This window comes from Sceloporus undulatus, chromosome 2, assembly GCF_019175285.1.
Source record: "Sceloporus undulatus isolate JIND9_A2432 ecotype Alabama chromosome 2, SceUnd_v1.1, whole genome shotgun sequence".
Lineage (NCBI taxonomy): Eukaryota > Metazoa > Chordata > Lepidosauria > Squamata > Phrynosomatidae > Sceloporus > Sceloporus undulatus.
Window position 1 is genome coordinate 220,468,606 of NC_056523.1, and position 26,897 is coordinate 220,495,502.

General features: G+C 41.1%; 2 protein-coding genes across 3 annotated transcripts in view; one reads left to right on the forward strand and one right to left on the reverse strand.

Annotated features, from left to right (window-relative positions):
* GTF2E2 (general transcription factor IIE subunit 2) overlaps positions 1 to 26,897 on the reverse strand; it is a 333,455-nt gene that overhangs the window by 260,210 nt on the left and 46,348 nt on the right. The window lies entirely within an intron of this gene.
* On the forward strand, positions 3,887 to 19,567 carry ERI1 (exoribonuclease 1). 2 transcript variants are annotated; one of them, XM_042449403.1, is made up of 7 exons: positions 3,887 to 4,046; positions 8,038 to 8,050; positions 9,816 to 10,026; positions 10,991 to 11,074; positions 13,424 to 13,533; positions 15,741 to 15,855; positions 17,122 to 19,567. In XM_042449403.1, the coding sequence occupies exons 3-7, from the start codon at positions 9,874 to 9,876 to the stop codon at positions 17,359 to 17,361; spliced, it is 702 nt and encodes a 233-aa protein (XP_042305337.1). In that variant the 5' UTR covers positions 3,887 to 4,046; positions 8,038 to 8,050; positions 9,816 to 9,873; the 3' UTR covers positions 17,362 to 19,567. The 2 variants fall into 2 exon arrangements, with proteins under 2 accessions (XP_042305337.1, XP_042305336.1); XM_042449402.1 differs by having other exon boundaries at positions 3,888 to 4,046; positions 8,038 to 8,225.

Sequence of the window (26,897 nt, forward strand, 5' to 3'; positions counted from 1 at the left end):
GCCGCCGGCTTCCTCCCTCCTTCCTGGCCTCCACTGGGGCCAGGAACGAGGGGAGGGCCCCGCGATTGCCGGCGGCCTCCTCCCCTCCTTCCTGGTGCCAGCCAGGGCCAGGAAGGAGGAGAGGCCCCGATCCTGGCCTCCGATCGCGGCGAGGCCCGGGGCCCAGGCGGGGAGGGAAAGCCTCCTTAAGTGGAGGCTTTCCCTCGCCGCTTGGCCTCCGCTCCCCGCCGCGATCGCCAGGGAAAATGTAGGACATATTTTCAAATGTAGGACACATTTTGTGTGTCCTACATTTGAAAATTTTGTCCTACATTTTCCCCGGTTTTGAGGTCTGGCGCTATGGCAACCCTAATAGCCACAGTAGTGCCAAACTGGGTTAATGATCTCAATTGTATTTTATTATAGTTATTGTTATGTTTGTACTTATTGCTGTTGATTTGGGGTTAAGGAGGGAGGGAGGAGGATTGTGGGATTTTGTTCTATTGTATTATATGGATTTTGTTGATATAAACAGCTTCAATGCTCTTGGAGAGGCGGAGTAGAAATAAATAATAATAATAATAATAATAATTATTATTATTATTACACTTGTCCCTCCATTTTCGTAAGGGTAAGGGACCCCCGTGAATGTGGAAAAACTGCAAATAACAAAAGCACCACATTTTTACCTGAGAGAACACCTCTCTAGGAATCTCTAGGTCCTCCAGTTCAACTCTGTGGTAAACATTTGCCAGACATTGACCATAGAGTTGTGCTGGAGGAGCTACAGATGCCTAGTAGCATGTCCTCTCTAGGAACCTCTAGGTCTTTCAATGCAACTTTTAGTTGAAATTGACCATAGAGTTGCACTCAAGGAGGACCTAGATATTACTAGAGAGAACATATGAATCAAATCTGTAAATAACCAAATCCACAAATACTAAATCCACAAATATGGAGGGATGAGTGTATTTTATTATTATTATTATTATTATTATTATTCATCAAATTACCAACAGCTTCAAGAAAGCTGTCAAGACGGATCTCTTCCGGCAGGCCTTCCCAGAATAAATTGCTCAGCCATGTAGTGATTCCCCCCCACATATATTATACATACAGTAAATTGTTTATGTAATCTTACTCTTATATTGTTTAATTTTATTTTAAGGGGGGTATACTTTGTATATATTTTGCTGGTCAATGACCGAATAAACTTTATTACATACAGTGCGTCCTCGCCTTACGCGGGGGATCCGTTCCGTATCCCTCCATGTAAGGCGAATTCCGCCTATGCTCGAGCCCCATTGGAAACAATGGGGCTCGTGCGCAGCGGCGCAGGCGCACGCAGGGCACAACAAGCGCATGCACCCATTCAATTGAAAGGGATGCGCTGCCCCTTCCGCCCTGTGCGCGCACCGTGGTTTTAGCGCGTATGCTCAAGGCCGTGTATGGCGCGCCCGCGTATGGTGCGGGTGCACTGTATTACATTGTATATACAGTATGGTTGTATTTTTTAGTGTTGTAAGCCACTTTGATTGCTTTAAGAAAAAGTGGGGTATAAATAAAAGTTTTAATTATTTAATTGTTATTGTTATTAACCCCCCCCTTTTGATTTCCTCCATGCCCCTCATGTTTCAGTTTGTTTTTATTCTACATTATTGTATTTTATCCAACTTGTTTTTATTCAGCTACATGGCCACATAGCCTGAAAAACCCACAAAAAACTATGGATGCCGACCATGAAAGCCTTTGACTTCACTGTTGTTAGACACTCCCTCAGGGAGTGGTGGAGTCTTGGAGGTTTTTAAACAGAGCCTGGAGGGCCATTTGTCAGGGGTGCTTTGATTGTGAGTTCCTGCATGGCAGAAGGGGGTTGGACTGGATGGCCCTTGCAGTCTCTTCCAAATTTATGGTAGGGAACCATGATCAGCCAACTTAAAAAGGCAAGGACAAATATTCACATAGTCATAATTTTATTTTCTGTGTCATTAAATTGCCATCATGTCAGTTAAAGATCTCCAAAAGGAGTCATAACCAGCTCATGGCAGTGGTTTTCTTGACTGACTCCATCAATTTGTAAGGCATCCTTCCTCTTTTCCTACTGCCTTCAGCTTTTCCCAGCATTATCATATTTTCTAATGACTCTTGCCATCTTATGATGTGTCCAAAGAACAACAGCCTTAGTCAGTGGCTCCCAAAGTGTGCCCTTTAAAAGATTTTGGACTTCAGCTCCCAGAAGCCTCAGCCATGTTGGCTAATAGTCTGGGATTCTGGGAGCTGAAGTCCAAAATCCCCTAAAGGGATTCTAGACAGAAAGTTCCAAAACACACTGCAGAAATAATCCACTCTGAGACTGTCCTGACTCAATGCTAGGGAATCCTGGGAACTGTAGCTTTGTGAGAATCATAGAATCACAGAGTTGGAAGACACCACAAGGGCCATCCAGTCCAACCCCCTGCCATGCAGGAAATCCAAACCAAAGCATCCCCGACAGATGGCCAACCAGCCTCTGTTTGAAGACCTCCAAGGAGGGAGACTCCACTACACTCCGAGGAATGAGTTTGTTCCACTGTGGAACAGCCCTTACTGTCATGAAGTTCCTTCTAATGTTGAGGTGGAATCTCTTTTCCTGGAGCTTGCATCCATTGCTCCAGGTCCTGTTCTCTGGAGCAGCAGAAAACAAGCTTGCTCCCTCCTCAATATGACATCCCTTCAAATATTTAAACAGGGCTATCATATCACCTCTTAGCCTTCTTTTCTCCAGGCTAAACATCCCCAGCCCCCTAAGACATTCCTCATAGGGCAAGGTTTCTAGATCTTTCAACATTTTAGTCACCCTCCTTTGGACACGCTCCAGTTTCTCAATGTCCTTTTTGAATTGTGGTGCCCAGAACTGGACACAGTATTCCAGGTGGGGCCTGACCAGAGCAGAATATAGTGGCACTATTACTTCCCTTGATCTAGACACTATACTTCTATTGATGCAGACTAAAATCGCATTGGCCTTTTTAGCTGCCACATCGCACTGTTGACTCATGTTCAACTTGTGGTCTAGCCTTCTCTGTCAGAGAGCTCTGGTGCTACAATAAACTACAATTCCCAGGACTCCCTAGCACTGAGCCAGGGCAGCTAATGCCTTCTCAAACTGGATTATTTCTGCAGTGTGCTTTGGGAACTGTAGTTTTGTGAGACATTTAGTCTTCTCAGTCAGAGAGCTCTGGTGCCACAACAAAATACAATTCCCAGGATTCCCTAGCACTGAGCCACGGCAGGTAAAGCCATCTTGAACTGGTTTTTTATTTCTGCAGAATGTGTCTATTTGGACTAGAGTTCAGGCCTGCTTTAATCTCATCCCAGCAATTAAAAAAAAAGGCAACAGTGCGAATCTGTGGAGGGGGAAACCAAAAAAAAAACCCCTAATCTTTCAGGGATTATCAGGCGTTTGTTAAGAACGAACGAAATTCAACAACAAAGTATGCAAGCTTTTGGGTTTCCCAAAGTGCTTCTGCCACTTTTGGGACACTATGGCTGCATCCACACTGGAGAAATAACCCGGTTTTGCCGCGCTTTAACTCTTTGTCAGGCTCAAGGCCCTCTGTGCCCCACAACAAACTCCAACTCCCAGAATTCCATAGCCTTGAGCCTGACAAAGTTAAAGCGCGGCAAAACGGTTGGCGGTGGACGGAGCCCCAGAGGGACACGCCCCCAAACAGCGCGCTCTCTCGCTTTCTCAACCGTCGTTCCCTCAGAAAACGGGCGGGAAAAGCCAGCTAAGGGGGAGGGGCGAGGGAACAAGGCGCGCGACAACAGCCACGTTGCGCATGCGCACCCCACTCTTCCTCCTTACTGCTCTTGCAGTCGCCTTGGGGGCGTTCCCACATTAGGCCGCGCCCCCTCCGCCGCTGTTTTGCCCATTGAGGGGGCGGGGCTTGTTTTTTCAACGCCGTCTCTGTCTGTATATGGAAGGAAAAGGAATGGAGGAGCAGAAGGAGAACGTCCCTGGGAGGCCGGAGTTGCCCTCAGGAGACAAGGAGGCCGGGACGGAGGCTGGGCCGGGAGCCGCGCCGGTGAGTCGTTCAAGCGAAAGGCTTCCCCTTCGCCTTTCCGCTTCATGATGAGGGCCTCTACTTTGGCTCAGCTGGCGCCTTCCTCCGGCCTGATGACGTCACCGCCGGGCGACGCTGCTGATGACGTCACCGCGAGGTGACGGCTCCCTTTCCAAGAAGGGAAACAAATATCCAAGGCAGCTAGCCCCCTGGATGCTTCCAAGAAGGAAGAGTTGGCGACAACGTTGGTCCAAAGCACACTGCAGAAATGGTCCACTCTGAGGCCGCTTCAACTGCCCTGGCTCAATGCTAGGGAATCATGGGAACTGTAGTTTTCTCAGAGAGCTCTGGTGCCACAATAAACTAAGGAATCCTTGGAACTGTAGTTTATTGTGGCAGCAGAGCTCTCTCTCTCTCTCTCAATGCCTCACAAAACTACAGTTCCCAGAATGCTTAGGGAATCCTGGGAACTGTGGTTTTGTGAGACATTGAGCCTTCTCTATAAAGAGAGCTCTGGGGCCACAATAAACTACAGTCCCCAGGATTCCCTAGCACTGAGCCAGGGCACTTACAGCAGCCTCAAACTCGACTGTTTCCGCAGTGTGTTTTTGGACCGTCGAGCAGTTCCGTCGTATCTTGTTTTCTGCTCTGAAATTAATCAGGCTGCATGCATACTTGCAGAAATAACCCATTTTGGCACTGCTTTAACTGCTGTTACTCAGTGCCTGGGATTCTGGGAGTGGTAGTTTGTTTGTGGCCCCAGAGAAAGGTAAATGTTTCACAAAAGCTGCTGTGTGCCTTCGAGTAATTTCTGACTTACAGGGGCCCTAAGGCAAGATTTGTTCAGAGGAGGTTTGCCATTGCCTTCCTCTGAGGCTGAGAGAGTGTGACTTGCCCAAGGTCACCCTGAGGAGGACAAAAATTAACAAAATTAAATAGAAAAATAGCAAATGTGTTTTATAGCTAGAATGCCTGAAGCTGAATTAAGGAAAAGGGCTGTTTTTGTAATAAATAACAGAACAGGGCAAAGGGACATTTCCATGGCTATTCATATCATTCAGGGCCTGTTATTGCCCAATTGGTGCCTAGATGTCTGCATTTGCCAAGCTGAGACAGTGAGTGAAAACAGTCCCGATAAGGGGATTGATGGTGGTACCCATGTGGGCTTCAAAATGTATGCCTTTTTTTGGTAACTAATGACTGGACGAAATGTACCTATGCTTAATTCTATGTACCAATCAATATATAGCTGGGAAGTTCTTTGTTTGAATCCCTACAAAAAGGGATGTCACCTGTTGATCAGGCCTCAGACCTGTGGAAGATATTCCTCTGAAGCCAGCCGGCTAATAAACCTTGCTAAACTTTCTGTCACATCTGGTTCTCCCTGACTGGATTTTCTGGAACAGCTGCAATAATCCAGTGGGTTTCATGGCTGAGCTGGGAATTGAACCCTTGGTCTCCAGAGTTGTAGCCCAACACTCAAACTACCACTACTCACCTCACAAAACTACAAATCTCAGAATCCCACAGCATTGAGCCCACACAGTTAAAATGGTATCATTTTAATTGCACTTCCAAGTAAATGTTCCCAGGGTAAACATGAACCACTGTAGAGCCAGCATGGCGTAGTGGCTTGAACACTGGACTGTGATTCTGGAGATCAGGGTTCAGTTCCTCACTCGAGCATAAAAAAACCCACTGGGTGACCCTGGCCAAGTCATACTCCCTCAGCCTCAGAGGATGGCCACAGTGAATTCCCTCTGAACAAACATTGCAAAGAAAACCCAATGATATGGTTCGCCTTAGGTTCACCATAAGTAAAAAATGACTAGGAGGCACACAACAACAACAACAAATAATGAATCGCTGTCCAAGGCATAAACCCCAGTGGAAAAGCCAACTGTCACCCTTTATTAATTGATGTACCTTTACGGCCTGCCTTTCCTCCAGTGGCTTCAAAGCACTATATTTGTCTGTCCTGTCTCCACTTTCCCCTCATACCGTGATGTACGTCATGTAGGGCAATTTGAGTGAACCTCTGTTGTGAGAGATCCACCACTGTTTGCCCCCAACCCCCTTCTGTGTGACCTCTGGGTAACATCCTTTGGTGGAAATCTCACTGCTCTGCCACCATTTGGGGTAACCTCTCCTTGTGCCATGGTCCCTGTGTGGGAGATACTGTTCTCTTTTCCCACCACTGGACCCTGGGCACACTCTGCCTTTGTGTGGATCCTTTATCCAGACCTGCTACCAGTCACCAAAAGTAGCCACGACAATTGTACATCTGCTGCTACTGCGGTGCCTGACCTTATTACCAAACTGACCCTGTAGGTATGTCTGTGTATTACTAAATAGCAGTGATGCAGCCTCAAGTCTTGGACTTGGACTTACATCAGAGTCAAGTCACTTCAGTGACCTGACTTGGACTTGACTTGGCAAAAATGACATACTAACACAACTTGACTTGAGACTTGTATATTTTTAGTGGCTGACTTGCTGGTGCCATTCACTTTCAGCAGCAGGCAAGACCTTCTCCCAAAGTGTGGGGCCCATTTCTTGGAAGTGAATAGCAAATGCATTAGGCAACAGGCTTGAGGAGGAAGCATTTAACCAAAACAATGGCCTGGTACAAACAGGCGAAAAGCACCGGTCTGTGGGCGGGGTGAGGGCTGAGCGTCCTCATGCTCACAACCCTCCCTGCACTGCCCAAGTGCCATCTTTGCGTGCACCCATTCATACAATGCACACAGTGATGATGTCCCTTTGGCGCAGTGCCCAAACAGTGGCGCCTCTTCAGTGGCACAAAAAAGAGCCGGAAAAAAAGCTCTTTCTTGTGCTCTGCAGAGGCCAGATCGATGCCGGGGTGTGCCTTTGCCGCAACACCAATCCGGGGCAGAAAGGGGTGACGTCTCGTTGCCCCTTCCTGCCCGTTTGTACAGGGCCAATATCCAAGAAAAGGCAGATGAGGTTTTCATCCTGTGCAGATCAATAATTCTCACAGATTAAGCTGTTCTTAGAGGAACAATAGGAATTCAGGTCAGCTTGCTTTCTGATTAGCAATAGTAATATCATTTACATTTGTATACCACTGTTCAGTTAACTCAGCACTCTCTAAGTGATCTACAGTCTGTAAGCCAATTGCCCCCAATAAGCTTGGTACTCATTTTACCGACTTATGAAAGGATGGAAGGCCGAGTCAACCTTGGAGCCCTGGGATTAAATTCACAACCTTATGGTTGCAGCATTTAACCATTGCACCAGCAGGACTCCTTAGTTGATACCCTGATGACAATAGACCTGGGAGTTGCACCCGAGTATATTTTTCACAGGGAGTTTAGGAAGATGTACTGTAGGGTATTTGGTTAATTAGGAGACCAAACAGTTAGGAGTCCCCAAACATGTTTTGTTCAAAATTTCAGTTGTTGAATGAAATGAATTTCAAGAGAGAGCAGTTCTATACTAATCATATCTATGAGTTTTTAAGAATAATCCTCTGAGCATGTCAACTCCTGGACAACTGTGTGAGAATTGTGTGGCCCATGAGACACAGGCAGCTCATCAGGGGATTCAGTGCAGTTCTTGAAACCTTCAACCCTCCCAAAGCCCTGGAAGCCACTGTCCCATTTTTTGGCCCCCAAAAATCACTTGACACCCCAAAATACAGGAAATAACCTTTAAAGCCTTTTTGTGCAGCTCTCCATTCTAAAACAAACCAAAACCTCCCAGGATCATCCTGAAAGCTGACAGGAGGTGACATGCCATCTCTTCCAGTCACCTAACAGGACACTGTGGCCCTCCAGAAGAGTCAGAAGTGGGGCAGTGGGGCCCTCTGGGCTTGAGAGCCTGCCCATTCCTGGTTTACTGTATTTAGTTTTGAACTTATACACCAAGATATAAGTTGAGCAAAATTATTGTTTTAAGCTTTTGAGGATGAGAAAGATTATATCCATTTTGATCATCTTGTGTTTCTCTCTCTCTCTCTCTCTCTCTCTCTTCTGATCTTATCAACTAGTCTTTCTGCAAAGGTAAGCAGCGATGTAGATTGGATTGTCAAGATGATAATAAAAAGAAATCCACGTCCAATTCAAGTGACTTCAGTGACCCAGTTTACAAAGAGATTTCTCTGACAAATGGCTTTATCAATAGAATGAGCAGAGCTGAACTTAGAGCTAAACTTGCTGAATGCAAGCTTGAAACTAGGTAAGCATTTGTCAAGTCTCCCTTTTTTTGAGAACATGATCTAATAAGTGTACCACCCCGGGATAGAAGGCGCCGCCTTAACAAATTTTCCGGGTTTGAAAAAAAATCCATTGAAAAAACTGTTCCGGGTTACGAAGTTATTTCGGGTTACGAAAAATTTTGGTGCTTTTCGGCGCTTTTTCGCACGAAATCGCGGCTTTGCTATTAGCGCTAGGGCTTTTTTTTTCGGCTTACGAAGATTTTCGGTTACGACGCGCGGCGGACGATAAATTCGTACCCGGGGTACCACTGTACATATGTAAAGCTGAGACCAATATTAGCATCTTCTGTGAGCAGCTAATTTAAAAGCATTTCAAATCTGGAGTAGAAGTTGTGAATAACCATGAATTTAGTATAAGAGTGGAATGGCCTGAAGGCTTTAATGGATATAAAGGAGGTAGTGAATTTGAATTCTGACAGCTACTGATGATGTGGTCGTCTCCATCTGTCATTTTTTCTACATTATTAATTCTATGATTTTCACTATAAGATTGTAAATGCAGTTATATTCTCCAATTCATCACAAAAGAAATTTCATATGAATTTTTAGGAAAGGCTAATCTATTGGAAGAAGGAGGAATGGCAGCTAGTAAGACACAGTGAGGATCAAAATGGAAGGATTAATAACAAGCCTGATTAGAGTCATTTTAAAAATAAGTTACGTGACTAATGGAAGGCTTGGAGCTGTGAGGACCCAATGGAGTATTTTACAAGATTGGACTATTATATGCTTCCTGTTTGCAAGAAATAGCATCTGCCCCATCAGATGTAGTTACAATGATGGAGTTGCATTGTCATGCTTGCAAATCTCCCAAAACGTGCTTTATCACCCTGTCGCCTCTTGACAGTGGTGATTTTTTCAAATCACTGAGGATCAGGACACTGAGTGAAGAAGTTTTCAGCTTGCTCTCAGCAGTGGGGCACTTTGTGACAGTGAGGTGCTTTTGAACTGTCTTAGTTGATCTCACAAAGTGCCTTGTTGCTGGGATTGGACTAGAAGCATCTTCAGTTGCCACCTTGCTCCCTACAGCTTCAGAAAATCCTCAGTTGGACTGGTTTATATGGTAGTTTCTGGGAAGCACTTTCAGTCATTGCACTGGAGCAAGACCATAAATATGAATCCAAAGTTACAGGATCGATACCTGTCTTGCGAATATGTAAATGCTAAGAAGGATGCCAGCCTGCCAGGCTGTGTCTCTAACTGGTATTATTTCTATTATTTACACAATTTGTATTGTGTACTCCCTGTCCATAGACCTATTCCAGTTTATTTGAATCAAAGTATTGTTTTCAGTCTTGTTTTAAGGTTCTTATTTTTGTCTCAAGGGAAAATTGTTCAGTAGGAACAGCTTTTATGCTCTCGTGCATCCAAGCAGATTATGTTAATTTCATTTAGATGAATTTATCAGAGACCACACTGATGTTTTCAGGGAGAGTCAGTGTATGGCCTGGAAAACAGTACCTTCCTCCATTAACTAGGTACTTTGGAGTTAACTTCTGACATAGATAGATTGTGAACATAAGCACTAAAATGTTCTTTTCTTTTGACAGAGGAGAAAAAGATGTATTGAAAAAGAGGTTGAAAAACTACTATAAGAAGGAAAAATTGATGCAGAAGCAATCCATAAATGCAGAGAATTACTATGATTACATCTGTGTTATTGACTTTGAAGCAACATGTGAAGAAGGAAATCAACTTGAATTTACACATGAAATAATTGAATTTCCTATTGTCTTATTAAACACTCAGACATTAGAAATAGTAAGTGGTCATGTTCCTCTTTAATTAGGCATCACTGTTACTGTTTCAAGAAGTTAGGACAGCATTTTAAATTCAAAGTGTTAAATAATGAAGATAAGAGCAAACTTTTCAAATTAAAGTTATATTCATTAAAAATAATGTTTAATGTGTGTTCGCTTTTCAGTTTAAAGGAATTTTGTCCAACTGATACAGGGTTAATCTTATTCCTGCCCCAAGGGTCAATTTGCAGAGGGATTCTGGAATCCCACAGGAAGAAGGCAGTATAAGGAGAAAGGTTTTTGAGTGGGAAAGTGACACTGAGGAAAGAAGTTAACTACCCTATTCTGTCACTCTTCTGCTCAAAATTACAGCATCCTGAGGCTGCTTCTAAGCTTTGTGATAAAAAGGTTGAGCTTCATTATTGTGTGCCTTCAAGTTGTTTCTGACTTATGGCGACCCTATCATGCGGTTTTCTTGGCAAGTTTCTTCATGTGTGTTTGTGTGTGTAGCATTGCTTTCCCCTGAGTCTGAGAGAGTGTGGGTTCCCCAAGGCCACCCAGTGGATGTATATGGGTGAGTCGGGATTTGAATCCTCATCTCCAGAGTCGTAGTCCAGTGCTTAAACCACTATGCCACACTGGCTCTCATCTTCATTATTTACATGTATATATTATACAGTTTGCTCTGGAGGATGGACAGGAACAAATACGTATTTAGGAATAAAATGCACATTGGCCCTGAGAAAATATACATGGTCCCCTGAGGACTGCAGTAAAGGTCTTGAGACTGCATTTGAACCATCAGAAACTTAAAGTGTAAGATACGAGACTGTCTTCTGCATGAAACCATGGGTGAAAAGATTTCTCTTTCCTAATACTGTAGATGCATGAAAATGTTTCAACATTACTCTGTTATAAAAGAGTGGATATTCTGTATTGCTTCTGCACAGCTGACAAGTGATACATATTTTTATTTAATCTTATAGGAAGATACATTTCAACAATATGTGAAACCAGAGATTAATCCACAGCTTTCAGATTTCTGCATTAATCTGACAGGAATCTCTCAGGTAACGTTTTTTGCATCTGGTTACAGTCATGAGCATAAATGAAGCAGATAGTTATAAAACTGAGAGAGGGAATTACAGAAAGGCATTCTCTCTGCCTCCCACCATCCACCTCAGGCACGAAGATTGATAGTTCCAGTGAGACCATTTTGGGGGAGGGAATAAGGGTAAACTGTCACTCCAGGAAGAATGGTTTGCTATTTTCAGCAACTCTCCTTCTTGGCCCTCTGGGGATCAGGGACAAAGGGCATCAATAACATTTGAAATTTTATTGCCTCACTTTTACTGCCTCTGCCTACATGGATATCTCTCCAGGTCATCTTAACTGACAACAGAAGTATCATTTAAGACAAAATGTAGTCCTGTTACTCTAACATCATAACATTTCTTCTGTGTGATTTTTAATAATATAGTTTTCATGATAAATTTTGTGCTTTTTAGTTGAACCAATAAAGGTATCACTTGTTTTTTGTTGTTGTTGTATTTTGATGAAGGTCTGTGATTTTCAATAAAGTCTCTGAGACTGGCCATGGGCCACAGTTTCCCCATTTTTCTAAAAAGTTTTAAAGGATTTTGGTTGTGACTGTGTGGTGCTAACACCCATTCCCAAACATTTACTAGGCATATAGATATATTGTCCTTAAGTACACTCATGACTGAATCTCCTGACTCTCCTTTCAGATTTAACTTGTTTGAATCAGTGGCAAATGTGTTTTTTATGTGGTTTTCAGCCTGTTTAGTCATTTTTGAGGTTGCTTGGATGCCACTGATTATTTTCTTGTTGACAAACTTTTCATAAACAAGCTTCCCTAATGGATACTTTCAACAAACTCTACAACCCTTCCAATATAATGTGCAACTGCTGAACAGTATTGAACTTATTATCAATGCCATTTCCTTACCCAAATAGAAGGCCTGGGCAGTCCTTCTGATGAGTGTACTTTAGAATGTCCCTAAACATGAGAGTTCATTGACAGAGCTGTCATGACTCCTGGACAGATAAATTGAACACATGGGCCAAGTGTTTTCATGGTGCAATTATGTGTAAAGTAACTTTATTGTTTCTTCAGTACTCACTGTTGGAATAAAAGACACAAAGTTTGTGATAAAATTACCACCAAAACTACTTGGATTCTTAGGAGTTTAGTGGCAGTGTAATTAACAATTCACATCCTCAAATCTTCTGAAGTTGTCCGTAGTGATTTTGTTACTTATCTTGGCACTGATTAATTCATTATTGATTATGAACTTGGAGATGATTGTATGTATTTTAGATGTTAACATTTCCACAGATCAGGCAAAATAGCCCCATTCCAAGCAGGTATCATGGGATTTTGTGGCAGAAACAGTCACAGATTTGGTGCACCGGGAGGTGGGCTCCTTGTAGGTTCCCGGCAGGGACATAGCCAGGATTTTGGGAAGGGGGGGGTATCCAGACTAAATGCCACCATTATAATGGGGCTTGGGTGCAGCGGTGCAGCAGCACGCACCATTCATTTTATCTAACGCAAGGAGGGGGGTCCAGACCCCAAGGACCCTCCCCCCCTTGGCTACATCCCTGTTCGGGGGGGGGAGGCAAATGCAGTCCCCATTTCAGGAAGTGGCACATTTCTGCCACATACTGAAAGATATAGCTGGCAGCTGTAAAACTGCTGGTGAGATAATGATTTAGGAGATGTGAAACTGTCCCTGCTTTTCATTTATGTTGCTCAATAGCAAATACACATTTTAATTATTAAAGTTATTATTTATATTGAATTCCTAAGATAGGTGGAAAATCACCAGCCCATATACTAGATGCACCTATATTGTTAACAAATGTTGCCTATGAACATTTCTTTTTCCCTACAAACACAGCAACTAAATTTAGGAGAATTGGGACTCTTCTCTCCCCCGCCTCCCCAGTCTATTTACTTTTAGGGTGGGTTATAGAGGAGAAGCTGCAGGAAGGAAGGGGAGAGAGCAGGAAAGAAGGGGAGAGAAGAAAAATAATGGAACAGATGTTTCAAGGTGTGGAAGTGTGAAGTTGGAGTGGTTCTCATTGATGGGGGTATATGTCCCCCTCCTGCCTTAAGAGATACTGGATAAGGATATAGATGCTTCTTGAGAGTCTGTTGTGGTACAGGAAGTTTTTGAAAGTAGATACTTTTCACTGCATGTAATAAACTAATGCAGATAATTTTTTTTTGTTTACTCATACATTTTTGGAAGTAATACCCAATTTGTATTACTCTTATCATGTCAGTATTTGTCTCTCAATCTTGTTTCAAACAAACAAAGAACAGCAACTTGGTCATGAGTATATAATACTTGTATTTTTATTAATCAGTTGTATTATACGTATATTTCCAGGAGCTTGTAGACCAAGCAGATGAATTTCCAAAGGTTCTACGGTCTGCTATAGATTGGATGAAACAGAAAGAACTAGGAAGCAGATATAGTTATGCTATATTAACTGATGGGTATGTAATAGATAAAATTTATGCATGTGTTCAGTGCTGAAACATTGACTTTTTAAGCACATTGAGGAATGTGCATTACCAAATGCATTTCTTGCATTAGAGTTTTGGTACTGAAGCTGCTTCTGCAATTTTGATCCATATAAGATACTGCAGCTGATACTTCTAAGTACAATATTATATTTGATTTAAAAGGTGATCCACATTTGGGACCTAATATATATGGTATTTGGATAAGAATACAGTTGTGGGAATATTTGCCTAGAATAAAATCCATTGCTTGGTGGATATTTAGCTTCTGATGTACTCAGTGATGATCATTTGTAACTATTGGATGCATGTTAGTACTCATATATAAGTGTTACAGTCAGTCCTTGTTTTTGTCTTTTTATATAAGGGTCACAATTTTTATGCCATTGTATATAGTGGGCTTGAGCATCCAATGATTTTGTTATTTACAGAGGGTCTGGGAAACAAACCCCACTGTATATCCAATTGGTTTGTTCAGAGGGCTTGATTTGAACATTTTTCAGTTTTGTCTTCGGTAATTACAGTACCTAGGGAATGGTATATAAGCATAAACTTTCTCCTTCTTTTTTTTATTTTTTATTTTCACAAACAAATATATGCATACAGACATACATATAAACCACAATACAAAAGAAACAGATAATACATATAACAATACGTAAAGTGTTTAAACCTAAGATATAATCACTCTTCAATACTTCCATCACCCTTGTGGAGCTTTGCTTCTTTAGCCTGTTCGAATCCCATCGAACTAAAATATCCTATTTTTTCTTCATAACTTTTATCTTTAATTCATCTACTCAATTATATCATAAAATTAACCTTATTCTGTAAAAGAAATACAGGAACTAGTTTTTTATGCTATTTCCTTAGCACCTATCTCATTTCTATATAATTCTATATCATTCAGAATATACATCCAGTCAAACATTTAAAGGGAAAACAATATCAAAACATATATTTATCAAATATTAACCAGAATATAAGTCCAAACACTCCCATTTCTTATTCACATTCTTTACATCCTTCCCCTTGTTAATTTCTGTTAATATATCCATTTCCTTAGCCTCTCTTAATTTGATCATCCATTCTTCTGTCTGTGGCATCTTTTTCTGTTTCCAGACCTGGGCATAGATAATTTGCGCCAAGGTTACCATATACAAAATAATAGAATACATCTTCTTCACCACTGAATTGTCTATTATACACACCATGTTTAACAGAAAGATACGGGGATCTAATGGGATGTCTATTCTTAAAATTTTTAACATTAAACTGTGTATATTTCCCCAAAACTTCTTTGCCATTTCACATTTCCACCAAAGATGGAAAAAGGAGCCCTCTTCTTTCCCACATTTCCAGCATAAGTTACTTGCAGTCTTGTACAATTTATTGATTTTTTTAGGTGTCATGTAGCATCTATAAAATATCTTAATATAGTTCTCTCTATAGTTTTGACAAATTGAAAACTTTTTGGTATCTCTCCAAGATCTTTCCCAGTGATCCATTGTGATAGTGTTCTGGAGGTCCTGAGCCCATTTGATCATGTTATGTTTAACAGTTTCATTTTCCAGGTTCCTTCCCTTAAGAATTTTATAATATTGAGATAAATGCTTTTCCCCTTTATCCAGCAATACTTTATCTATGTCATTGTTTTCTTTACTGAAACCTTTAGATTTCAAATCAACTCTAAATTTGCTAGCAATTTGAAAATATAGGTACCACTCATATACTTTCTCCTTCTGATGTTTCTACGTAGATTGCAATTCTGCACATTTATCTGTTCATTTTTAAACATTTTCTGTTCCACCTTTCGTTTCAATCTTTATTTAAAGTCAATAGACCCAGCGTGACATGGTATAACTTAAAACCATATTAAAAAGAAAGATTACATATAACTTTCTGTTAATTTTAACAAGAATTCCAATGATTGATTCCATATGAACTAAATTAAAACACCATTAAAATTGTAAAATATTAAACCACAGGTGTTAATGGTCACAACATTGTTAAAAGAAGTAAGATTTTTAAAATAGTGGAAAATCAACCAAGTGGAATGGTGCCCCACTCTCTACATTATTATGTATTTTCCATTTTCAAAAGGTCTTTGGATACAAGTAAATTTTAAAACACCCATTGTTTTAATGATCTAAAATATCCTTCCTTTTTCCTTTTTAAAGGTCTTGGGATATGAGTAAATTTTTAAATATCCAGTGTCGTGTGAACCGTCTGAGATACCCTACGTTTGCTAAGAAGTGGATCAATATTCGCAAATCCTATGGGAACTTTTACAAGGTTTGTGTCTTGGAAATTTGTCTTGAAAAATTCAGTCAATACATGTAAAAAGTCAAAGTCCACTAAGGGCCCATACAGACGGGCCGAAAAAGACGGCTTCCATACAGCTTGGGATGATTAGATGACACATGCCCCCAAGATGCAAGGAAGGTGTGCCAAAGTTACGCCTGGCCCATGCAAATCCAGCCCAAGAAGGAGTAGGGTTTTTCCTCTCCAATTTGGGAACACAGGGGATGGTGTCCTCGGGACTGCGGCATATTGTTGCCACAGTCCCGAGGTGTCTTCAGTGGGAGTGATTTAAAAGCGCCCCTTCATGCCTTTCTGTTTCTGCCCAAAGTTTATTTTCCTTGTTAAGTAGAGCAAGAAACCTAATTGCAAGTTTATATAGATCCTTTGGCCTTGAAGATGTTTTGGACGAAGGATCAAAGCACACAGCCTGGAAGGAGCAGCCTCTGCTGTTCCAGCTGTGACTGGGCTGGCACTGCAGTCCTAAACCAGCTGCTGGCAGAAGTGGATTATTTCCGCTCCTTAAAGGTCTGGCTCCCCCCCCCCCTTAGTGCAGCCTCAGAGCGGTTTCTGGCCTCTTTGCAAGCATGAGTGATGTAAATGTCACATCCCAAAGCGCTGGAAGCTGACTTACTTGACCCTTGCATTTTAGGCCAATATTTACTATAATTCCTTATTGAACATGCTGAATTTTCTGGAAGTTGAAGTCTAAAGTGACTGGAGGGTGAATGTCTCCATTCCTGATTTGTTATATATACCATAGTTTCAAAATGCAAAACTTTGGTTTTGATCTAAATCTTAATTTCCTGAGTAGCAGTAGCTAGGCATGAAATAGAAAAGACTCCTACCTAAGACGACAGAGGAGTGAAAAAATCATGTCAGTTAATAACCTCTAAACTCCTTGCCCTCAGAACTCCTTCACCTACTCAAAAAACATCTTCATTCTCACAAAGAGAGGTCATTGCAATTCTAGCAGGGAAGAATGAAGAGAAATATTCAAGGGAATTTAATTAAAGATAATTTCCTGTATTGTTTTAGCAGACACTCAGGTTAAAACAGAGCAAGTGCATTGTTCAATGTGCTGTAAAATCTTCCCTATGACTCCAGCTTCTATTTTGTTCTGTACAGTCTGGAGACTGATTTCCTTCCTGATTTTGCTTAAATGAGTAATGCAGATAGGTAGGGGTGTGTGTGTGTGTGTGTGTGTTGATTCTTTCTCCCAGCACTTCCTACTTCAGTATGGATTATTTCTTTTGTCAGATTCCCAGAAACCAGACTAAACTATCAACTATGCTTGAAAAGCTTGGAATGGACTATGATGGACGGCCTCACAGTGGGCTTGATGATTCTAAGAACATTGCACGAATAGCAATCCGTATGCTTCAGGATGGATGTGAACTCCGGGTGAATGAGAAATTGCATGATGGACAGCTGATGACGGTTCCCTCCTCTGTCCCAATAGGGGGAGCTCCTGTACCACAGATGCCTGGGTTTCGATAAAGACCACAATTGAGTCATGCTGTATTAAGGACTCTATCCAAGACTATACCTAGGATTTCAGAAACCGGTGCTTGTTCCCAAGTTTAACACTTTCCTAGCATTGAAAAATTTGCTACAGCATCACCAGTGTTTTTTAAATAATGTTTGTTACTTTTTATGTCCTCCTCAATTGACTATACTAGGTTTAATATAAATTATCCAGGTGGTTGTTAAAATGTTTTTCTATAAAATAAACTAAAGAATGAAGCATAGTGTGATGCAGCATTGCTTCTCTGGCCCTTTTCCAACATACAAGTTTCTGTTTGACTGGCAAACAAAATGAGTCTTACCATCTGTTAGTATTTGGTAACTCACCTGTTTTTTTTTTTTTTTTTTTTTTTTTGGTAAATCATGCAGCAACAAAGAGAGATTCAGGGTTTTTTATTTTGTTCATCTTTAACCCAATTTGTAGAACTTTCATACAGTAAAAAAGCACTTAATCTTTTTGTACTAAAAGTATTTTAGGGCTGTGTCAAGCCAAGATTAGGCACTTTTTAGTCTCATTAAGTTCAGCTAACACTCCTTGAAATCAGTGCACCTTAAATGTGCTTAACTTTGGATCATGTTTCTGATTATTTTTCTTCCTCTTACATATCACATGGTGTGGTGTGACTTATTCAAGACTACTCTACCTCTGTTGTAAAAATGTAAGTGGAGAGGCATATTTCCTTAATAATTTAATATACAATTGAGTTTAGGTTTCGATATGAATATTTTAATAGCTCATTCCTATGACCAAAATAACTTTTTACTCTGTTTTGTGTATGTGTGTATAATAACTTACTATGTCAAACTATTGGAAGATGCTTTAAACCCTCATTTTGAAGTTTCAGGTCATACTTTGTAAGATTTGCCTTAATAAATACAGCTCTAGTTTCTAGTGGCATAGAAAAACATTACATGTGTATGCAATACAGTCCTCCCTACCGATTCATGGGGAATCCTTTCCAGATCCCACCACAAATCTGGAAAAATTCAAATGTTTGAGTTCCCATGTGTGCCACTGTGCACACGCCTCAGGCATGGGTGCCATTTTGTCCCTCTGCACTTGCTGTCTGCAATGGAGCGAGACCACGGACTCCAAGTCTGCAAACGGGGAGGGATGAGTATATTTGAATATATTTACACATAGCATTTGCCTGTGTTGGTGAGCAGTTGGTTTTACTTTTTGAACTCATTTGTTTATTACATTTTCATTCTGCTCTTCTTCCAGGAAGCTTGCTTAGATTATATGTATGTGTTGTCCTTTGTTATCTAGAAAAGAGAGAGAAAGTTAGCGACATTCCAGCCTAGATTTTCCAAGCCTGACAGACCTGGTCTGTGCTTCACAGATCTTGTTGTGAATAGAAAGATCATGTTATTCAACTATTTTACAACAATCTGTGTTATGAGTTTGTAGTAGGATTGGGATTTGAATCTTGCACCTAGTGATTCACAGCTCATGCTCTAATTTGCTCCACTAACTCTTCTCTTGTGTACACCTTGTGTACAGTTTTCAGAATGAAAGTTTTATGTTATTTGATTAAAAACCTAATATAGTTTTCACTTTGTGTGCTTTAGTGTTCGTGTACCACAACCTAAGTGCCAAGTAGTCTAGTAAATTTGCCCAGTCTCTGCACCATCACCCCAAGTCTCCTGGCATCCAGTACTGGTATCACACAATTGGTATGCAAACATGCAGTTAGAAATACCTATGATATTAGTACAATTTAAATAAGAATTACCCATTCAAAAGGTATCGTGGCTACCCTTGATTCAGCTTTGGTAGAACAAATTTCTATTTTTGATCTACAGAAGTAACTAGATGCAATTCTAACAAGCTAAAGAATCCTGTGCAGTCTAGCCTTACCAGATGATGCTATCACTATGTCAATTTTCACAATGGGAAACTACTTAACCAAACATGTGTTCATTATCTTTAAAATGAACACTGTTACATGAAAGTTTCTCATCTGAACAAGAATTGCTATCCAAGAATGTAGAATTTGTTTTTGACTATATGTTTCTTGTGGTGTTTTTGTTTGTTTTTGTAAAATTAATAGCTCAGCAATTTATTTAGCTATAAATTCTGCTGAAGAAGTTCCATTTGTTAGCAAATGTTTTGTGTTGCTTCTTGGAATTAAAATCCTCGGTGATATTTTTGCCAATAAAGGTGATGAATGTTAAAGGTGAGAGTTTATCATGTACTTTTCTCAGTCAGGTATAATGCCCTTTGGTTCACTGATTAGATGGAAGGTGTCTGTGCCAAGCTGCATTAACAAACTTGAGGGAAGATTTTGTTCCTGGGCAGAGATCAGTTAGAGGCTTATTTGTTTTTTTTAATAACCTGCTAAGCATCACCAACAATTATAGCAGGGCAAAATCAAATAGTATTATTATTGTTGTTGTTGTTTATAGTGCTGTAAATGTACACGGTGCTGTACATACAAAGTCTTCAAGTCTTCAGCACATACCTATCAAAACCCAAATGTTGGGCTGGCAATATACCAGTGTGCTGGGAGATAATATGAAGTGGGCCTTGAAAAATTAGTCACCACATAGTATAGGGTCTCCCTGGACACCCAGTAGAATGAAAACTGTTAGAAATGTTGTAATACGCACATGCATAACAGAACTGCTGGCATTTTAAAAAGTTTCCCTTTACAGGTGTCACAGTAGGGACAGTCATGATGAAGGCCTGCATTTCAAAATTTAACCCCAATCCAAAATTTACCACTGAATCTAGAACAGTGGCATTAATATCTAGGGCATTACAATTCCCAGAGAAGGCCATTTCTTATGTTCCCACAAAGTGTAAAACGTGCACTTATCCACAAAATGTCCTTTCAGTGATGGTGCCTTGACTTTTGAATGCCTTCTTGTGGGGGGTTTGTCTTGTGCAAGAGCTGTATTCTCTTTGGTGCCAGGTTAAAATCATTTTATTTTAGAATGGCCTTTAGTATATATATTAATGATGGGCATTATTCAGTTGAGGTTTGCATTTTGTTTAAGCTGGTTAAAATAGTTTATGCCTTTTGATTTTATTGTTTAGATTTTAGGTTATTTTGTTGTATTGTACTGAAATCTTTTTGGGGATGAAGGCACAGTGTACATCATTTTAAAATAAAATAAACTGCATGTAGTTCGTTGCAACAGACGTCCTGGGAAGCACCCAGTATGAAGGCAATGGTCAGTTCTGCACAGTAGTTAAGATGGTTGGATTTTGACCCAAAAGGCTAGATTCAAATCCCCACTCAGGCTGGGGGATCATTCAGTAATATTCAGTCAATTGGAGTCTGTCAGACTACAGCTGGCCTTCTGTATCCATGGATTCAATCATCCACATCTTGAAAATATTCAGACAAAAAAATCCAAAAGCAATCCTTGATTTTGTCATTTTAAATAAGGGACAATATTTTACTATATCATTATATATAAAGAGACTTGGCCTTCCATGGATTTTGGTATCCATGGGCTCCTGGGACCAAACCACAGCAGATACCAAGGGCCCATTGTATTATGAGAATGCATAAGAGAATTCAGGGAATACAGAAGATTATGAGAATAAAGTGCCAGTTGAGCCTCATTTGCCAGTGAACTTAAAGCTAAATGACTTCCTTAACTCCCTAGGACCTGGAAGACTGGCAGTGCTGAATAGTCCTAGGCTTTGTTTATTAAAATATTAATGCTCATCTGCCACTAAGGCAGTGCTTCTCAATTATTTTCTGTCATGCCCCCCTAGGAAGAAGAAAACATTTCGTGCTCCCCGCGCGACTGTAAATAGTATCATTTGTCTATACAATTGTTATAAGTACACTTCTGCATAACACTGTATCCTGAGCCTCGCGCCCCCCTTTACGGAGCCTCGCGCCCCCCCTGGGGGCCCCGCCCCACTATTTGAGAAGTACTGCACTAAGGAAAGTGCATAACTGGACAAAATCAAGGATCATAGCTCTGTCATGGCTCTCATACATATGAAATATTCCTGCTGAAGATACTAACCAGCCAGCCATACTCACTTCCAGGATTGTTCATCAGTTCTTAACTTGGCCATCAGTGTTCTGCGTCCAATAAACAAGCACAGTCTTCATGAACTTTGTTATATTAGATAAATTAATAGTTTTCTAATTTTTTTACACCTGTCCCCTCCGTTTGTGTATAGATGATGCAGTTCCATGAGTTCACAATTAGAAATATAGAATACGTGTTTCCTTGATGGCTTAATCTGTGCTAAACATCTAGTTGACTGCTGTGGTTTAGCAGGATGCTAAGCTAGACTGACCTTCTGTCTGACCGGGTAGGACCTTTTTGATGTTCCTTTGTTATCTTTGCATTGCAGAAACCCCAATTTATCTTCTGAACATTGTATTCTTACATAAAGGAGACTTTTAAAAAAACAACACTAAAGCATGGCAGCACATAGTGTTAGGAAAAAGCTGCCAAAGAGACTGAATAAATTGTGAAAAAAATTCTAAGGTCAACAGAAGGTTGTCAAACTCCAGGTAAGCAAGGCAACAGGGCCAGCAGACACCTGGGTGCTTTCTGTATTATAGTGATAAAAGCTTTAAAAAGTCCTGCCCCAAGGTCATCTGGATTTATCTGCTCGATCTGTTGCAAAACCTTTATTGAGTGGCAGGATCTAGCCAAAGTTAAATCATGTTTTAAATTCCCATGGTTACAGCAAAAGAGCTTTGAGCAGATTGCCTTAAACCTGGTTGCAACTCCCTGCTAAAATAGTTTCATCAAGTTAATGGTTAGTACATAGCTGTTGACTTATTCTAGATTTGCTAGGTTAAGCTCTACTCAGCAACTAGGCGCCAGCATAGTTATAGTGGTTAGAGCTTTGGACTAGACTCTGGAGAACAGGGTTCGAATCTCCATTGCCCGTGGAAACCCCCAGAATTCTCTTGGACAAGTCACATACTACTCTCAAGCTCAAAAAAAAAAAAACCAAAGGCAAACCCCTCTGAAAGATCTTGCCAAGAAACCACCGGCTCACCTTAAAGATCCTAATAAGTCAGAAACGACTTGAAGACATACAATAGGTAACAAAGTTTTGCCCTTGAATACAAAAGACAATAGCCGTGTCTGAAGAAGTAGGCTCAAGTCTACAATCTTCATTGCTACCAGTTTCTTTCAATTAGTCTCAAAGTGCTTTTGCAATACCAGTTTTTGCACTAGTAAATTAAATTAAGGCATAATTGCATCAAAAACGTGAACTTGAATAACTGACATGTCGTTCCTGGAGGTGTCAGGTCTAGCCTAGACACATGCTTTTATTTGCATCCTGGTTTGGATCACTGTAATGCATTCTATGTGGGCCTGTCTTGAAAAGTGCTCAGAACTTTATAATGGCCCACAGAGCTATGCCAGGCTGTTAATAGGGGCAGATTACAGAGACCATACAACCGCCCCTATTGAAACAGCTTCATTGGCTGCCAGTTTGTTTCCGGGCACAATCCAAGGTGCTGCTTTATTACCTACAAAGCACTACATTGCCTCAGGTCCACACTATTTGGCAGACTGGTTTCTCCTGGCATGAACTGGCCTGGACGGTCTGAGATTCCTCTGGAGAAGCCCTGTCCCTCTGTCCCAACACCCTCATCACAAACACGGTTGGTGGGGACCGCAAGAGAGGGGCCTTCTCAGGTGGCTGCCCCTAAACTGCTGGAACTCCCCTAACCCAGGGAGATCAAAAACGGCTCCCTCCTTGATGGCCTTCCGCCAGCAGGTGAAGGACCTACCTGTTCACACAGGCGTTTAAAGAGGTTGGGCCAGTTTAAAATTGTGATACAGTTTTATATATAAAGTATTTTATTCTTTTAAATAGCTATCGTTTTTATAATACGTAATAATTTAATTGTTTTTTTTTAATGTACTTTTTTTAAAAATGTTTTTAATTGTACCTACCGTTTAATGCTGTGACCGCGCTGATCCCCCAGTCCGGGAAAAGGGTGGGAACTCAAAAAATATAATGATAGTAATAATATCCCGCCTTTTCTCCAAATATATGGAACTCAAGGCAGCAAACAGCAGATTTAAAACATACAATTTAAAAACAATACATAAAATGTGTAAATTTTAAAATTAAAAACAGTTACATCATTTAAAAGTTACGGTTGTGTGGCCGCTAACTCTACTTTGTACAAAAATGGAAACCAACAACTCAACCCTCCAATGGAGGACTGGTTAAACAAGTTATTGGATATGAGAGAAGAATGAAAGAAGAAAAAGATATAATGACAGAAGATGATGTGGGATTTAATTATAAAATATGGGACAAAGAACACATTAACTTGGAGCTGATTGAAGGAAATGTGAAGGGAGAGACATACACTAATATAGGAAAAAGGTAAGGATTATTTAGGCAAGGTAGATGTTAAGAAAAATGGAGTGTTAACAGACCGCTGCTTTGCGGCGGTCTGCCGGTGCTGCTGCTTGCTCCGCAAGGGAGCCGCAGCAGCCAAACCGCGTGACTCCCTCGCAGAGCAAAAAGAGCTCCAAAATGGAGCTTCTTCCCTGCGGCGGCGGTATGAACGCCACGAGGCGCCAATGGCTCACTCGCGACGTCATAAGCGCTGCGCAATGTGCGGGACGCACAAGCGTCCGCTACAATCAATATGGCGGCAGCTGTTGTGGAATGGCCACCGCCGTATTATACGTATTGACTACGTACTAGGGTTAGGGGGGTGCGGAAGTTTGCATGAGGAGGAAGTGTTTAAAGTGGATGGATGTGTTTTGCATGAGTAAGGATATTGGGTTTTATAGGGCTAAATGTTATTTGTTTGTCTGTTTGTTTATAAGTTTATTATGGCTGTTATTGTTGAGTCTAGATGTAGAAAGTGGTTTGTATGCTTGTGTTGAAATTTTACAAAGAAATGTATTAAAAACATTATTTAAAAATTGTTATTGAAATTTTTTAAGTTTTTTTGTAATTTGTAGTTATACTGATCTTTTAGCTGTATTATAACGTTCTGCATTTTAATTAAACCTTTTATTTCATATTGATTTTATGTTACGTGTAATCTTTCCATTATATGTTTTTCAGTTTTTATGGTACCTTGACAGATCTATTGACCATAATAAAGACTGTCAGTGTCAATTACTAGTTGCCAATAACAACTAGCTGAACCAGGGTTGCTGCGTCAATATTTCAACTTATTTTTTTTGTTAGTGGGACTGTTTTTAAACATCTCTGCTATATCCTTAAAATTGTAAAAAAGTTGGTTTGCTGATAGGCGAATTTTGTCCTTCTTCCCTGATTTATTTACTTCACCATTCCAGTAACAAGTCCTAGCTAGGTTACTCAACAGCCAGTGAAGATGACAGTTCCCTGAAAACCTCTGGCCTTTCCCTACAAAATTACACAAGGCTTAACCGGCTAATACTATACACACACAATACCACCAACCTGGCTCCTTTTCCAGCTATGAAGCAAGTGAAGATATGGTGCTGTTGTTTGAAAAAGTAAAACACCAATGAATCTGCTTGGATTGTTTTTTCCAACTACTAACAGTTCGGTTGGTGGCTCTATCTTAACAGTGGAAAAGATGTACGCAGCCTGGGCAATATGGATTACATGTTCGTGGTCTACCCTAGACCACAGAGGCAATGGTAAGGGTCATGGGTGTTTTTAGTTTCAACAACATTTGGGATGGTTGGGAAATTAGCAAAATGGGGTCTTCTTTAAACATCACATCATTATCCCCACCTTTTCACCATAGATTGTGGTAGGAAACACCCCCCCGGTTTTAATATGACATACGCTTTTGGCCTTACATCCAGGTCATCAATCACCTGCCTCCTTAAAAAAAAATAGTTATTTACTTATGCATCCCAGTGTTTTGGTACAAACAGTATTTCCAAGGAGGTTTGTAGAATCATAGAATCATAGAGTTGGAAGAGACCCGCAAGGGACATCCAGTCCAACCCCCTGCCATGCAGGAAATCCAGTCAAAGCAATCGCCGACAAATGGCCATCCAGCCTCGTTTGAAGACCTCCAAGGAAGGAGACTCCACTACACTCCGAGGAATGTGTTTCCACGCGAACAGCCCTTACTGTCAGAAAATTCCTCCTAAGGTTGAGGTGAATCTCTTTTCCTGCATCTCGTGCATCCATTGCTCCGGGTCCTAGTCTCTGGAGCAGCAGAAAACAAGCTCGCTCCCTCCTCAATATGACACCCTTCAAGTATTTAAATAGGGCTATCATACTCACCTCTTAACCTTCTCTTCTCCAGGCTAAACCTCCCAGCGCCCTGAGTCGTTCCTCATAGGGCAAGGTTTCCAGACTTCATCACCATTTTAGTTGCCCTCCTTTGGACACGCTCCAGTTTTCCAATGTCCTTTTTGAATTGTGGCGCCCAGAACACGTACATCCCTTTGCAGGAGACTTACAGAGAGGAGTTGCTGCCTTTGTTGTTGTGTTAGCTGGCTTTCCAGATGGTTCCAATTCATGGCGACCTCATGGATGAAGACATCTTTCCACGAATCCTATCCTTCCTCCACTGCCTTGCCCAGATCCTGCAGCCTTGCCCACAACCTCCCGGTTGAGTTATATCCATCTGGTTGTGTGGTCTTCCTCCCTTTCTTCTACCCTCTACCTTTCCTAGCATATTGTCTTTTTTCAGTGATGCCATGCTTTCTCATTGTGGCCAAATTACAATAGTCCTCAAGTTGATCATCTTTGGGGCAGTAAAGACCAACATTTTGTGTCAGCCTGACTGTGGAGTAGGGCTGAACAGGGCTGAGTGTCCACAAGCCCCCAGCCCTAGTTCTGCCACAAATGTGCCATTATGGCACACACCTGTCCATATGGGGTGCACCATTATGATGCACGGGTGCAAAAGGGGCATCATCATGGTGCACAAGCGCCACTATGGCACCCCTTCCAGGAAACTACTTAGAGCAGCTTCTTTTTTGCTCCTGAAGGGGAATGGATTGTTGCTGTGGCATGTGGCTGCCACAGCAACGATCCTATGCTAAAAGAGACAGTGTTTAGCTGCCCATCTGTCGAGCTCTCCCTTTGGCTTCCAAGAAAGCCCTGTTCTGATCTGTTCAAGAACCCAATTTTTTGTCTCTTGCGTGTCCATGGTATCCTAAGTACTCTTCTTCCAGCACCACATTTCACATGAGTTTATTTTCTTTCTGTCTGCTGCTTCCATCACTGTCTGTACATGGGAATTGAGAATACAATGGCCTGGATGATTCTGACTTTCATGCTCAGTTATAGGTCTTTGCTCTTCAGTATCTTTTCCCAGTTTTTTGTCATAGCTGCCTTTCCCATTCCTAGGCTTCTCTTTCTTTTCTTGACTGTCAGTCTCTAATTTGTCAATGTATGATCCTAGATATGGGAATTCTTTAACTATTTCAATTGTTCTTAGTCATACTTTCTCACGGGTGAAAACACTCTGCAGAAATAAAATCAGTATGAGACCACTTAACTGCCCTGGCTCATGTGCTAGGAAATCCTGGGAATTGTAGTTTATTGTGGCACCAAGCTCTCTGACAGAGAAGGCTAA